General features: G+C 39.0%; 1 protein-coding gene across 1 annotated transcript in view; it reads right to left on the reverse strand.

Annotated features, from left to right (window-relative positions):
• The window catches only part of cep104 (centrosomal protein 104), a 203,366-nt gene that overhangs the window by 41,184 nt on the left and 147,016 nt on the right, over positions 1–15,166 (reverse strand). Inside the window, exon 20 of the mRNA XM_028807321.2 lies at positions 1,949–2,087. Within this exon, the coding sequence (XP_028663154.2) occupies positions 1,949–2,087 (139 nt within the window). The remainder of the gene's footprint in view (positions 1–1,948; positions 2,088–15,166) is intronic.

Here is a 15,166-nt window from a genome sequence, read left to right on the forward strand (position 1 = left end):
AGCGCATAACATGAATTCTGTTCTGCCTTCAATGGCTCCCTCTGTCTTATGGGATTTTACATAAAATTCTATAATTAATCAATAAATATTTAAATGGCCTTGCAAGATATTAGTATATCAGTAACCTCCTCAATCAGCTATGTTCCTTTTCATCCACAAAGATCTACTGATTCTGGAAATGTTGTTGTGCCCCACACTAACCTGAACTTTATCAGTGACAGAGTCTTTAGCTCTAATGCACCCTGACTTTAGAAGACTCAGTTCATTCTTTTAAAAAAACTACTTAAAAACTCATTTGTTTAAGTAGACACTTAACTTACCTTGACATTCAGACCCTTCTTTCAGTTTACTCTCTCTGCCCTGGGGTCAGACTTACAAATCACAAAAAAGAGACTGGAAATGTGCATACACCGCTTTCCACACAAACATCAGGATTTATAAAAGAAAACCTGACAGGAGAACATAATTTACCTAGATTTTCAAAAAGCATTTGATACAGTCCCACACCAAAGATTAACTCTGAAACTAGAATCTATAAAAATCTCTAGTTGGTTAACTGGGAGGAGAGAAAGAGTACAGATAAGAGGAGAATGCCCCACATGGAGCAAGGTCATCAGTGAAGTCCCTCAGGGATCTCTCCTTGGACCATTACTTTTTCTGATCTATTTTAATTACGGTGATTCTAGTGAACTTCTTAAATTTGCAGATAGCACTAAAATTGGAGCGCAGGCAGCTCAACTGACTTGCTCATGGTCACAAAGCATTAATGTAGAAAAGTGCAAAATGAACATCAATTATAAATACAAGATGGGAGACACTGTTATACTAAGAAGCAAACTCTGAAAAGGATTTAAGGGTATATGTTGACACAAAATTGTCATTGTCCAAGCAATGCACAGAAGCAATTAGAAAGGCAAATAAAATGTTAGGTTATTTCATGAAAACTTAGGGTGTGCAAATGGAATCTTGATTAAATGTCAGTTTACACAAATCTTAAAAACCTCTTCTAAACCCAGAGAATCATAGATAAATGAAATAACTTACATAGTAGTTGGGTAAACAGTAGTTTTACTGAAACAGCTGTCACTAATGGTGAGGAATAGTAGTTCAAAGTACTGTCTTTGACATTATTTGAATAACTGTGCATTCATGCACATTTGTCACTGAATGTAACTGGCAGCTGTGCAATAATAAGCTCTGTCACAGGTAAGCATATCAATCAGCAGCTGGCCTTTAAGCTGAGTGGTAGAAACTGGTTCTTGTAATTCCCAGATATACAGACTCAGAATAAGACAGTGGCAATTTTTACCGAATAGAATCAGGAGATAAAATATAGTTCAAAACTCAAGCCAGAATTATAATGAAAAGTGACCAATCTGTCATCAAGCGTTCAAATGCTATCCGAAAATCAATGACCTAAATTCCATAAACAAGTACCAGTCTCAGAAAGTAGGAAGTGTATTTAGCTGACCTTAATGCCCTAACATGTTCCTGCTGTGGGATCAGTTGTTAGTGAGTAGTGGGTTTTTGTGCAATTATTATAAATTTGCAATTGTATGAGGCACTGTGCCAATATTAAAAACTGTAGGATGTTTAATCATAATTCTGACATACTGTACATATCCTTGATTCATTGTAATGTATTTGCATTTTGAGATTTAAAGTACAGCATATTGCATAACTGTTATTTTGCTAATATGATGATGTTCTCAATAAAATAAAAAATAAAGCAATATGCATTTTTGCTTATTTTTCTGTTAACCTACATTTCAGTACAGTTCAAAATCACATACAAAATAAAGTCATGAAAAAGTCAGCCTGATTATGTATTTGTAATTTAGTAAAATCTGAATACTTTTTCAAAGGTACTGTATAATGATTAACTTTCTTATATAATAATGCACAAAAGTCCAAAGTAAAACATAAAAAAGCAAACAGTTCAACTTACGATTACATGTTTTTGCACGGATATGCTCAATCAGTTCTTCTTTTGGAATTGCCTCCGTACAGCGCTGACATTTACCAAAACTGTCCTTTTTGTCACATTCTGTTAGTAAGTGATCTGTAAGGCTAGAAATTTCCACCACCTAAAAACAAATATTTAAAAACAGTTTTAGTCTCTTCTTTCACTAAAGAAGTCACAAAAAATACATATACTGAATATATATATATATACTGTATACATATATATCAACCTTTCTGTTATGGGTCTGAGTGTGCTACACTAAGCATGGAGAACAGAAAGAAGAGCAGAGAATTGTCTGAGCACTTGAGAACAAAAATTGTGGAAAAATATCAACAATCTCAAGGCTACAAGTCCATCTCCAGAGATCTTCATGTTCCTTTGTCCACTGTGCGCAACATAATCAAGAAGTTCACAACACATGGCACTGTAGCTAATCTCCCTGGACGTGGATGGAAGAGAAAAATTGATAAAAGACTGCAACGAAGGATAGTCCGAATGGTGGATAAACAACCCTGTTCAACTTCAAAACATATTCAAGCTGTTCTGCAGACTCAGGGTGCAACAGTGTCAGCTCGAACTATCCGTCGACATCTGAACGAAATGAAACACTATGGCAGGAGAGCCAGGAGGACCCCACTGCTGACACAGAAACATAAAAAAGCCAGACTGGAGTTTGCCAAAATGTACTTGAGGAAGCCAAAATCCTTCTGGGCGAACGTCTTGTGGACAGATGAGACCAAGGTAGAGCTTTTTGGTAAAGCTCATCATTCTACTGTTTACAGAAAACGGAATGAGTCCTACGAAGAAAAGAACACAGTACCTACAGTCAAACATGGTGGAGGTTCTAAGATGTTTTGGGGATGTTTTGCTGCCTCTGGCACTGGATGCCTTGACTGTGTGCAAGGCATCATGAAATCTGAAGACTACCAAAAGATATTGGGGCGCAATGTAGGGCCCAGTGTCAGAAAGCTGGGTCTGTGTCAGAGGTCATGAGTGTTCCAGCAGGACAATGACCCCAAACATACCTCTAAAAGCACTCAGAAATGGTTGAAGACAAAGCGCTGGAGAGTTCTGAAGTGACCAGCAATGAGTCCGGATCTAAATCCGATTGAATACTTATGGAGAGATCTCAAAATTGCTGTTGGGAGGAGGCGCCCTTCAAATCTGAGAGACCATGAGCAGTTTGCAAAAGAAGAGTGGTCAGAAATTCCAGTTGAGAGGTATAACAAGCTTGTTGATGGTTATAGGAAGCGCTTGATTTCAGTTATTTTTTCCAAAGGGCGTGCAACCAAATATTAAGTAGAGGGTGCCAATAATTTTGTCCAGCCCGGTTTTTGAGTTTTGTGTGAAATGATGTCAGATTTGGCTTTTTTTCTCTGTTTTTTTGTGTTGTTCAAATGCACATAAAGGAAATAAACGTGTATACCAAAACATTTGTAATTGCAACAATTTTCTGGGAGAAATGGTACATTTTCAAGGAAAATTCCAGGGGTGCCGATAATTTCGGCCATGACTGTATGTCTCTGTTTTGTTTTTTGTTTTTTTTTTATGACATCATAGACCATAAGGTGCATACTAATTCAGCGTGAGCAGGAACAATCAATAAAACTGAATAAAAAAAAAATCAAGGGGCGGTGAGATACGAAGAAGGCAGATTCACCAGTGTTTGTGTGTCAGCTTTTATCCCTCCAGATCAGAGAATGTTCAGTTCCATTGCCTCAAAACACCACTCACATCTAGTTACTCCCAGTTTCAAATAAAAACTAACAGCGTCAGATCCCTAGGGCGGTGGTATGTATCGCGCTCGTGAGTGAGAGAATAAAAGTGAAAAAAAAAAATGGTAACTTTCACAAGTCCTGTAAATATACACCGTCTGTTACAGACGCAAACCAAATGTATGTGTGTACTATATAATATTAACAATAAGAGCAGCTCACTATTGAAAACGGCAAATACAGGAGACAGACGGGATCGAACCCGGGGACTCTTGATTATAAGTCAGCTAATCTTACTGCTATGCCACGGAAGCTGTTGTATCGTCCTTGAACCTTTTGTGAAAGTGTTTATTTGATCTTTGGACTTCAGGCTTCACACATTATATAGTTTATGTCAACATTTTGTCATTCACTACTAAAATATGACAAACGTTTCTGTTTTAACAATTTGTTTACACAGATTATTATAGAAACGGAGCACACATGAAATGCATGTGTTCCAAATAACAATCTGTTATTTCCACTCTAAAACTCCAGCACTTGACTCCCAGATAATCAATCAAGGCATGAGCCTGGAGAAGTTTGTGCATGGTCTGTGGCGGTGGGGGATGGAATAGCAGGCTGCTTGCTGCTCATCTTAATCGGCACATTTACAGGACAAAAGACACTGAGGGAGAGGTGCGAACGGATTTAAGGTGGGCCGGATCTACAAGTTTTTTCGTAGGCTCTGGTAATTCTTGTGTTAAACATATTTTTCAGAGATATTGTGGTAAGGTGTCTTCAGAATTTAATGAATGTTTCGGGCACACACGTCACATCTCGTGAAGTATAAACCTGGCCTTAGGTGCCTTACTTTTCAGCTGACGATCTTGACTAGGGCTTATTTTTGGGGTAGGGCTTATATTACAGAGCAGCCTGAAAATCATACTAGGGCTTATTTTTGGAGTAGGTCCTATTTTCGGGGAAACACGGTGTATATATATATATATATATATATATATATATATATATATATATATATATTTGCAGCTGGAGATCCACAAAGGGAGAAAAATGAATCACATATCATAAAGTAGTTTTTATTCCTGAGCTTTCAACCCCTGCCAGGGGTCTTCATCAGAGGATAATGCTTAGACTTACAAGAATCAAAGGCATTATATAGCAAAACATTACGTGGAGGGGTTGGGGGGGGGGTGGCTAAGTCAGTGTGATGGGGGGGTATTGGGTGTACAGTTTATTTATTATGAACATGTATCCTGACCAAGTCAGGCGTCAGAATAGCACACAAACCCACAAACAATTTGCGCACGGTCCTCTTTAATGCTAAAAACAAAAAATCGATAGCAGAAACTAGAAACGCAGTTTATAGCATTCCATGCAGTTCTTGCTCAGCGGTATATATAGGACAAACTTCAAAAAGAATCGCAACACGTATACAGGAAAATTGCAATGCCGTCAGAAAAAAGGACTCACTTTCATTGATCTACACGCATACTAAATCAACAGGACATACATTTAACTGGGACAATGTACAAGTAAAATTTAAGGCCAGTACTAAAAGTGGCAGAGAGCTGGCCGAATCTTGGCTATCAAATGAGAATGCCATCAACAGACAGTTGGACATAAATCCAGTATATACAAACTTAAGAAGAACATGTTCATAATAAATAAACTGTACACCCAATACCCCCCCCCCCATCACACTGACTTAGCCACCCCCCCACCCCCTCCATGTAATGTTTTGCTATATATTGCCTTTAATCCTTGTAAGTCTAAGCATTGTCCTCTGATGAAGACCCCTGGCAGGGGTTGAAAGCTCAGGAATAAAAACTACTTTATGATACGTGATTCATTTTTTCTCCCTTTGTGGATATCCAGCTGCAAATATGCAAACCGTATCGTATCACAGACCTTCTCTTCCATATATATATATATATATATATATATATATATATATATATATATATATATATATATATATATATATATATATATATGGAAGAGAAGGTCTGTGATACGATACAGTTTGTTTGCATATTTGCAGCTGGATATCCACAAAGGGAGAAAAAATGAATGAATATACATATACACATATACAGTAGACTCCTGCAAAGTCACGGTTCAGAGTTCGTGGCCTCAGTCATTCGTGGATTTTTCCTTAGAACCTATCTAATAATTGTTAGCAGAAACAGTAAATACCCTCCGCAATTTTTATGGCTTTTTTCATGGCAACACTGTACTGTAGAGAGAACAGGAAGCAACTGTAGAGGAAAACATGGCTTGGGATGGTGAAAGTAGCCAATAGAATTTGAAACTGCAACTCCCAGCAGTCCCTGCAGTGGCTCTGATTGGTTTTCTGCTGAGGGTGCTGGGGCTGTTGGAGTCAAAGGATGTCATGAACGATTTTCATGATTTACTGTGTGTGTTTTGTTTGTGCTTTGTTGTATTTAGTGTGTAATCGCCGTAAGGGGAACAGGAGTGGTATCATTGTTTCCATTTATTTTATTTGTTTTCATTACATTCTTTATTTGCTATTTGATTACCAGTTTGCTTTGTTTTTGTCTCTGTTTATGAGTGCATGCTGGTCAGGCCAAGGCTGGGTGCATCCCTGGAATCTCCACCATAAAAATAAAAAATCACTGTAAATCTTAGTGGCACCGGACCGCTACAGCGCTATTCATTTCTCCTTGCTGCTGATTGACTGTGATGAATCTCCAGCTGAGTGTTCTTGTGTTTTCCGTTTTGTTCCTCTTAACCCTTAAACCGCCACAACCGGCTATAGTCGTTTCTCAGTGCCATTTGCGAGCATACAGGAACTGATCAGTCAGTGCCATACATTCGTTGAGCAGCCAGCTCACGACCACTGCCAGCCCCTTGTGAGCAGGGGGGTTGAATGCACCCCTAGAAGACATGGACGCTCCTCAAAAAACTCCTTAAAAAACGCTGATAGACTACCTTCACATTGCTCCCTTACTTGCTGGGTTTACTTGTGGCTGCTCAGCACCTGTCCTTTTTGGCTGATTGCTTTGTTTCTTTCTCCTCCCCCAGACATCCTCTACTCCTGTTGGTGGTCCCACTCCCATTGTGCTCCCCTATGATGTTTGTCAATTCTTTAATCGAGCTCGTTTTACTTCTGAAAGAGACATGTTTGTTTGAAGTGTTTGAATAAAGTTCCTGTCTCTACAATCTCTTGTGTTCTGTGCAATTCTGTGACCCAAGCGTGACACCCTGCAGCACTGCAGCCTCACTGTCCCTGGGATTGAGCAGCTGCACTAGACTAGCTTGCCAGCATCAGCGCTTACCTCTGTGTGCTTGCATGCAGCCAACTCAAGCGCAGTTGGCTCAGTGATTTACTGAATTTCATCAATGGCGTTAGTTGCATCTTGTACATAATGTTCCAGTAGTTTTTAAAATAGCTTTTACAGTTCTGTAGCAGTGTGAAAAATGATCAGTTCTGTAGTAATTGTGTTGCTCTTTACATGAAAAAAATGTGTTCCATTAAAATTTCACCTTTTCTTTGTGAATTGTGACATTTACTTAAAAAGTGCAGCAAAAAAGTATTTGGCGTCCAGAGATGTATTAACCCCTAAGTATGTGGCAGTTTAAGGGTTAAAGAAATGGCTTGCAACTTCTAAGGCTTCTGGCAATGAAAACACTCTTTCATTTTACATTCTAGCACTGCGGGAGACATAGCAGTACAGTATTGTACAGTATACGGGTTTACCTTTACATTTTTTTTTTTTGGTAATGTATTAAGCCGAGGTTGAAATGAAATTAAAGTGTTTTGGGGGCATATTTAGGGTTTAAACTATAAAAATAGGCATTTTTTTTAACCACATCCAAAATTCAAATTTTTTCACAATTTGCAGGTGCTCTAGGAACATATATATATATATATACATAGCCCTGGTTCCTAGAAACTATTGAAATCATCAGAACAAAAATTGAAATGCAGAGTTGGCAGTTTCGTTTTGCAGTCTATCAGTGGCTAAGCAGGTTTCTCTCTCGTTTGTTTTACCTTGGTAGTTTCACTTTGGCGATGGAGTCACTTTCTTTCAGCTTCATGCTGTAGCCTCGTACTTCTTCCAACTCGTTAACCGACTCAGCTCTTTGAGCTTCATGCTGTACCCTCGCATTTCCAGGCCAGACAGACACACTTCTATGCGTAGACGTTTTTATATATGTATATATGTGTGTGTATATATATATATATATATATATATATATATATATATATATATACACAAACTAGCAGTCAGAGGTTTTGGTACAGTTTTTCTTCATATTTAATGCAATAAATGACCTAAAATCATGAAAAGGTCAGTACTAAATTGCCAGAGGTATAAATTTAGAGTTTAGGTGGGCAAAAACTAACAATTTCAGAATATTATAAATGGGCCTTTTTCAGGGAACAACTAACAAGTTACAACCTACAGATGCTCTGCAGCAGTTAAAGTAAATTAAGCCTTACAAGTAGAAGCAAGCACTTTGCACAGGTGTCCCAAGTTCTGTTGATTACTTAAAACCCCCTGTCTGCCTTAAAGCAGAGTTGGAACAGACTGCGTTACTACACCCTCTGAAGTACTACTTGGACAATATTACAGTGTAGAAAGTTGTAAATTCCAGTGATAATGGCAAGAAAACAGTAATTAAATGAAATGAGACAGAGCATTATTACTCTTGGAAGTGTAGGCAATTTCATTTAGAGAAATTGAAGAAGAAAAAAGTGTCAGTGAGTATCGTGTACACAATTCAAAGGCAATTGGAAACTGGAAGAAACTCTAATAGGAAGAAATTTGAGAGACCCAAGGTCACAACCCAATCTGACGAGTTTCTGAGGGTCACCACGTTGCGTGATAGGCCCCTTACAGCAAAACAGCTTCAAGCACAACTTAGCAGTGGCTGAAAAAAAACAAGTCTCAATTTCTATAGTGAAGAGCAACCTTTGTGCTGCAGGCTTGACAGGGCAAGTAGCAGTAAAAAAAGCCATTCCTTACAGCACAAAATAGACCCTTGAAATACGAGCAATGGACTACTGCAGACTGGAAGAAAGTCATATAGATTGGTGAATCAAAATTTGAAATCTTCGGTTCATCATGTAGGATGTTTATACACCATCCAGTTGGTGAAAGCATGGTTCCTCAGTGTGTGTCGCTAACTGTCAAACGTGGAGAAGGAAGTGTGATGGTCTGGGGTTCTTTTGCTGGAGGCGGAGTTGGTAACTTGCACTGAGTGACTGGAATTCTGAATCGAAAGGGTTACCACAATCTGGCTGTTATATGAGCAAAAGGTGGCTACTTTGATGAATCAAAAAGTTGAATAAAATTTTGTACACTTAATGATTCCTTGACCTATTTTTACTTGCAATTGTTTATTTGTTCTATGCCTTGATTTCAAGAAAATTTAAGAGATTAAACGGGTGCATTTCCATATAAACACAAAAAAGTGGGGTGTTCTAAAACTTTTGACCGATAGTGTATAGATAGATATATTTACTTTTAACAAAATATGTGCCATGATTATTGGCACCCATGCATTTACTGCTTTGTACAACTTCCTTTGCCACTAGATAGATAGATAGATAGATAGATAGATAGAGAGAGAGAGAGAGAGAGAGAGAGAGAGAGAGAGAGAGAGAGAGAGAGAGAGAGAGAGAGAGAGAGAGAGAGAGAGAGAGAGAGATAGATAGATAGATAGATAGATAGATAGATAGATAGATACTTTATTAATCCCAAGGGGAAATTCACATACTCCAGCAGCAGTAGAGTCGCATAGTTTGGGGGAGGAACGATCTCCTCAGTCTGTCAGTGGAGCAGGACAGTGACAGCAGTCTGTTGTTGAAGCTGCTCTTCTGTCTGGAGATGACACTGTTTAGTGGATGCATTGGATTCTCCATAATTGATAGGAGCCTTTTGAGCGCCCGTCGCTCTGCCACGGATGTCAAACTGTCCCGCTCCGTGCCTACAATAGAGCCTGCTTTCCTCACCAGTTTGTCCAGGCGTGAGGCGTCCTTCTCCTTAATGCTGCCTCCCCAGCACACCACGGCGTAGAAGAGGGCACTCGCCACAACCGTCTGATAGAACATTTGCAGCATCTTATTGCAGATGTTGAAGGACGTCAGTCTTCTAAGGAAGTATAGCCGGCTCTGTCCTCTCTTGCACAGAGAATCAGTATTGGCAGTCCAGTCCAATTTATCATCCAGCTGCACTCCCAGGTATTTATAGGTCTGTACCCTCTGCACACAGTCACCTCTGATGATCACGGGGCCCAGGAGGGGTCTAGGCCTCCTAAAATCCACCACCAGCTCCTTGGTTTTGCTGGTGTTCAAGTGTAGGTGGTTTGAGTTGCACCATTTAACAAAGTCCTTGACGAGGTTCCTATACTCCTCCTCCTGCCCACTCCTGATGCAGCCCACGATAGCAGTGTCATCAGCGAACTTTTGCACATGGCAGGACTATGAGTTGTATTGGAAGTCCGATGTATATAGGCTGAACAGGACCGGAGAAAGTACAGTCCCCTGCGGCGCTCCTGTGTTGTTGACCACAATGTCAGACCTGCAGTTCCCGAGAAGCACATACAGGTCTGTTTGTAAGATAGTTCACGATTCATGCCACCAGGTATGAATCTACTCCCATCTCTGTCAGCTTGTCCCTAAGGAGCAGATGTTGGATGGTGTTGAAGGCACTAGAGAAGTCCAGAAACATAATTCTTACAGCACCACTGCCTCTGTCCAAGTGGGAGAGGGATAGGTGTAGCATATAGATGATGGCATCCTCCGCTCCCACCTTCTCCTTGTATGTGAACTGCAGAGGGTCGAGGGTGTGGCGTACCTATAGCTTCAGGTGGTGAAGCAGCAGCCGCTCCATGGTCTTCATCACATGTGACGTCAGAGCGACAGGCCAGAAGTTGTTCAGCTCACTAGGACGTGATACCTTTGGGATTGGGGTGATACAAGATGTTTTCCAAAGCCTCGGGACTCTCCACTGTTCCAGGCTCAGGTTGAAGATGCGCTGTAGAGGACTCCCCAGCTCCAGAGCACAGGCCTTCAGCAGTCGTGGCGATACTCCATCTGGACCCGCTGCTTTGCTGGCACAAAGTTTCCTCAGCCCTCTGCTCACCTGCGCTGCTGTAATTGTGGGTGGGTTTATTACTTAATTGCTACTAAAGCAGCACTGAGGCTTCTCCTATAACATCCTATAAGACTGAAGAACATAAGAGCAGGAAATCTGAGAGCATTCATCTTTATAGAATCTCCCAATTATCCAGTGTCTGAGAGACCCTCTCTTAGGCACTTTCCTCTTTAGCTCACCCCACAGATTTTCAAAATTGTTTAGGTTCGATTTTGTGTTCCTTTAGCCATGTTTGTGTTGATGTAGACATATGTTTTGGATAACTGTCGTACTGGAAGATCCAATGATGACCCAGTTTTAATTTCTTGGCAGAGTCAGCCAGACTTAAATTTTAAATCTGCGGTATTTCATGGAGTCTGTGTTGCTATGTACCCTAAAAAGGTTTGCAGGGGCTTCAGAGAAAAACAGGCATACAAATTCACAGAAAGTCCACCATAATTGACAGTGGGGATTATGGTCTTTTCTATATATCCATCCTTCTTTTTATACCAAACCCATCTTGCATGTTTGTTGCCAAAAAGTTTCATTTTCATTTTGTCTTGACTATAGAACCTGGTTCCAGTCAAAGCTCCAGAAGCATTTAGGAAACTCCACACGCTTACACTTGTGGTTAAATGACAGGAAAAGCTTTTTTTCTGGCATGCCTTCCAAATAATCTGTTGACGTTGAGATGGTGACTGATGACAATTTTGGAGACTTTGTGAGTCCAAGATGCTACATTTTTTGTATTTTTCCAAAAGTGTTCATTGGGGAATTTTTTCATCTTTCTTAACATCCTGCTCACAGAGCAATGGTCATATTCCAAAAAAGCTGGTGACAGTTCCAGTTGATTTGAAATTTTCGTTTATTGTTTTAACTGTAGATGTGGGCATTTTCAGGTAAACAGCATTTTTTCCAGCTGTTCACTAAAGGTCAAAACACTTTTTTTATTTGGATTGTGTGTTCTCTAATCTTTCCCATGTTGATAAATGAATAAGGCAATTGAATTTTTTACCACCTCTTATTTATTTCCCAATACAACAAGAAGTCATGGATTACTGTTTGAAAGCTTCTACACACTTTGATCAACTTAGAAAAGTCAGATATACAGTAAATGAAAACATGCATCAGTAACACTTTGTTCATTTGAATTTCTAGGGGTGCCAATAATTGTGGCACAAGTGGTTTTGTTAAAACAAACTTTTTCTTGATGACGAGTTATTTTTTCTAAGAATAAGTTTACTTCAATTAAAGGCTGGATTTCTCTAATTTTTTCAGTGTAAGATTAAAGGCAATTCACCAAAAGGAGATTATTTTACAATACTTTTTTACTCATTACTGCCAGCGGTGCCAGTAATTATGCACATACTACCAGTGTTACCCGGTTTTGTCTGGAAACAGACAAGGGGTGCCAGTTATAGTGCCATCAGTTAGTTTTGGCTTTTGTTGATGAACACTGCAAAACACAATTTTACAGGAAACTGTATTGTTTTAAATTGAAACATTATCAGTAGGAATAATGTAAATTTTGAGCATTTATTACTACTATTAGTATTATCATTATGATCATATGTTTAGAATTTATTTGTTTATGTAATTCACTCAAGCTTTATTTTTCATCAGTTATATATTCACACTTCTATTTTTTTTTGTTGCCATACCTATGGCCAAACACTAAAGCTTAAATACTAAATCATGTTTTACTTTAACTTGTTACAAAAGGCAAAGATGTTTACAGGCTGCACATTTAGGCAGCCCATGTAATATATTGAACATTTTAATTTTTGGGTTGTTTTCTCTAGTGATTGAAGTAGAAGAAAATAATTGCTAAACTACAATGCTTTGGAGGGTTCTTAAATGATCTTTCACATCAATCCCCCTTTAAAGGCTACACATGCAAATGTATATTCATGCAATTTCAGAGGGTAGGGGGCCACTTTGTAAGAAACTGCCTGTACTCTGAGGGTCAAAAGAGGAAAATAATGGTACTGAGTACTGGTGTGTACTAGCCCACTTCAAGCACTGTTTTTCTCCCTGTTGAAGTATTATAGTGGCATCTTTGTTGGTAGAGAAAAGAAGACACTGGGGTCTCAAATGTAGACAACCAAGAGAAAAACATTTTATGAAGGAGTGACGTTTAAAACAGGAGAGAAGCAAGGACTATACAGAAAAAAATAATATCGTGGACTATATGTACGGTGTCCACCCTCTCTCTCTCTCTTGTAGTCTCATTGGAGCTCTACAACTGTTTAAACTGACGCCGACACTTGTGATTTGTCTTGGACAGGAGTAAACCATTTCCCTCCCTGTCTTGACTTATCTGAAAATTATAGGTTGGACATTACACAGTGAGCTCCTCACTTATTGTGATAGTATGTGTTGCCAGAGGCAACTAAATTAATAAAGTATTAACAACATTGAATGAGCTTTATAAGTAAAATAAAGTTTTTTATTGTCTATAAAAGAAACAAATGGAAATCTTGCATATGTCAGTCATTTTCATTGTTGCTAATACATCATTGTTATGGACAGAATATGCTAGTATTCACAACAGACTCAAAAGTGTTGTACCAATGGCAAAAGTGGGCACTTGGCAAAACACCCATAGAGTATTGTGATCTGCAATTTTATAAGGAGGAGTTTAAATAGTTCAGTTGAGGTTCAAAATGGCACAATGAGGTGCAGAGTATGCAAGACTATCCATATCAAAATGAAATGCAATCCAAAGTGTAAAATTAACTGAAATGCAATGCATATTCCATCCATCCATCCATCCATTTTCCAACTCACTGAATCCGAACACAGGGTCACGGGGGTCTGCTGGAGCCAATCCCAGCCAACACAGGGCACAAGGCAGGGAACCAATCCTGGGCAGGGTGCCAACCCACCGCAGGACACACACAAACACAACCACACACCAAGCACACACTAGGGCCAATTTAGAGTCACCAGTCTACCTAACCTGCATGTCTTTGGACCGTGGGAGGAAACCAGAGCGCCCGGAGGAAACCCACGCAGACACGGGGAGAACATGCAAACTCCACGCAGGGAGGACCCAGGAAGCGAACCCGGGTCTCCTAACTGCAAGGCAGCAGCGCTACCACTGCGCCACCATGCCGCCCCAATGCATATTCACATAATGCATTTCATTTCAGCTCAATTTTTGTGTTATAATTAAAAAGAAACAGATTGCTCTCTTTCTTTGGGGTGGGGTTGATTTGTTTTCAATCCTATTCTTGTAAAATTGATCTATTTGTATGGAATGTTGTGTGATTTCAATAAAATCAATAAAATTAAAAAAAAAAGAAACAGATCAACTGATAATGTTTTTTTAGAATGGTACGCAATGGAAGGTCTTACATTTATTTTTACTAACACATCCTAATCTTTTTAAAACAAAACAAAATCAAACGATCAGATTGCCAAGAGGTAGAGCAAATGGCTTCAACAGTATGGGTAAAAGGCATTCAAATCATACCTGTGTGTTCTCAATCAGCATCAAGAGATACTCCATCTAAACCTTTAATGGTCTGCTCGTCCATTAGGTTGAGCTTATTTTGAATCCCAAGATCTAAATGAGAAATCAGCTGTACTTAACTCAATCTGTTTTGGTCATTTCTACTATTTAATTTAAGTAGGTTATGGACAAAATAGTCATTAGGTGGCACTGGGAGTTCAAGAAAAGAATGTTTTCAGGCAGCATCTGAACAGGAAGTAAGCCACTTTAAAACCACTGCTGACTTGTGTTATTATTTTCACAAAATTTTCAAAGATATGTTTATTTTTTTGATATAGCTTGGCACCAGAGGGTTTACTGAACACAATTATTCAACCAAGTAGCAAGAAATAAGTGTAATGAACTTGTAATATTTTTTTAAATGTGTTACCAAATGGTTGAGATGGTTGTTTTTAATAAAAGTACAGCCTAACATTAATTTTTCTATATTTTCATGTAGAATATGATGTGTTCTGATAATATACTGTAGTCAGAACAATGAATGTGTGGTTACTTTACTATGTATTTGCCACAATCTTTTTCTAATTTCTGTCTTTCAAAAGATGGGACATAAAATTTTATGATGCTAGGCCATGCAATACTTATCTGATACCAGATAATCCTGATGAATTAGACACTGAACATTTGAGTGACAATGATGAGACAGGGGATTCAGATTATGTACCCCTATCTATCTACAGATAAGAATTAGGTCTCAGAATGCACTTCTACACAAGAACCACAGTTTAAAAAAGGAAAAGTGTGAAAATACCCTAAAACCTGCTTCCTATGCAGTGGCAGTTGAGTCACCAAGCCGTCCCTTAGCAAAGTTCCCCTAATGGCCCAAAATAGATTAATGGATGGCAGTACAAGTTCAATA

This window comes from Erpetoichthys calabaricus, chromosome 8 (assembly GCF_900747795.2).
Source record: "Erpetoichthys calabaricus chromosome 8, fErpCal1.3, whole genome shotgun sequence".
NCBI lineage: Eukaryota > Metazoa > Chordata > Cladistia > Polypteriformes > Polypteridae > Erpetoichthys > Erpetoichthys calabaricus.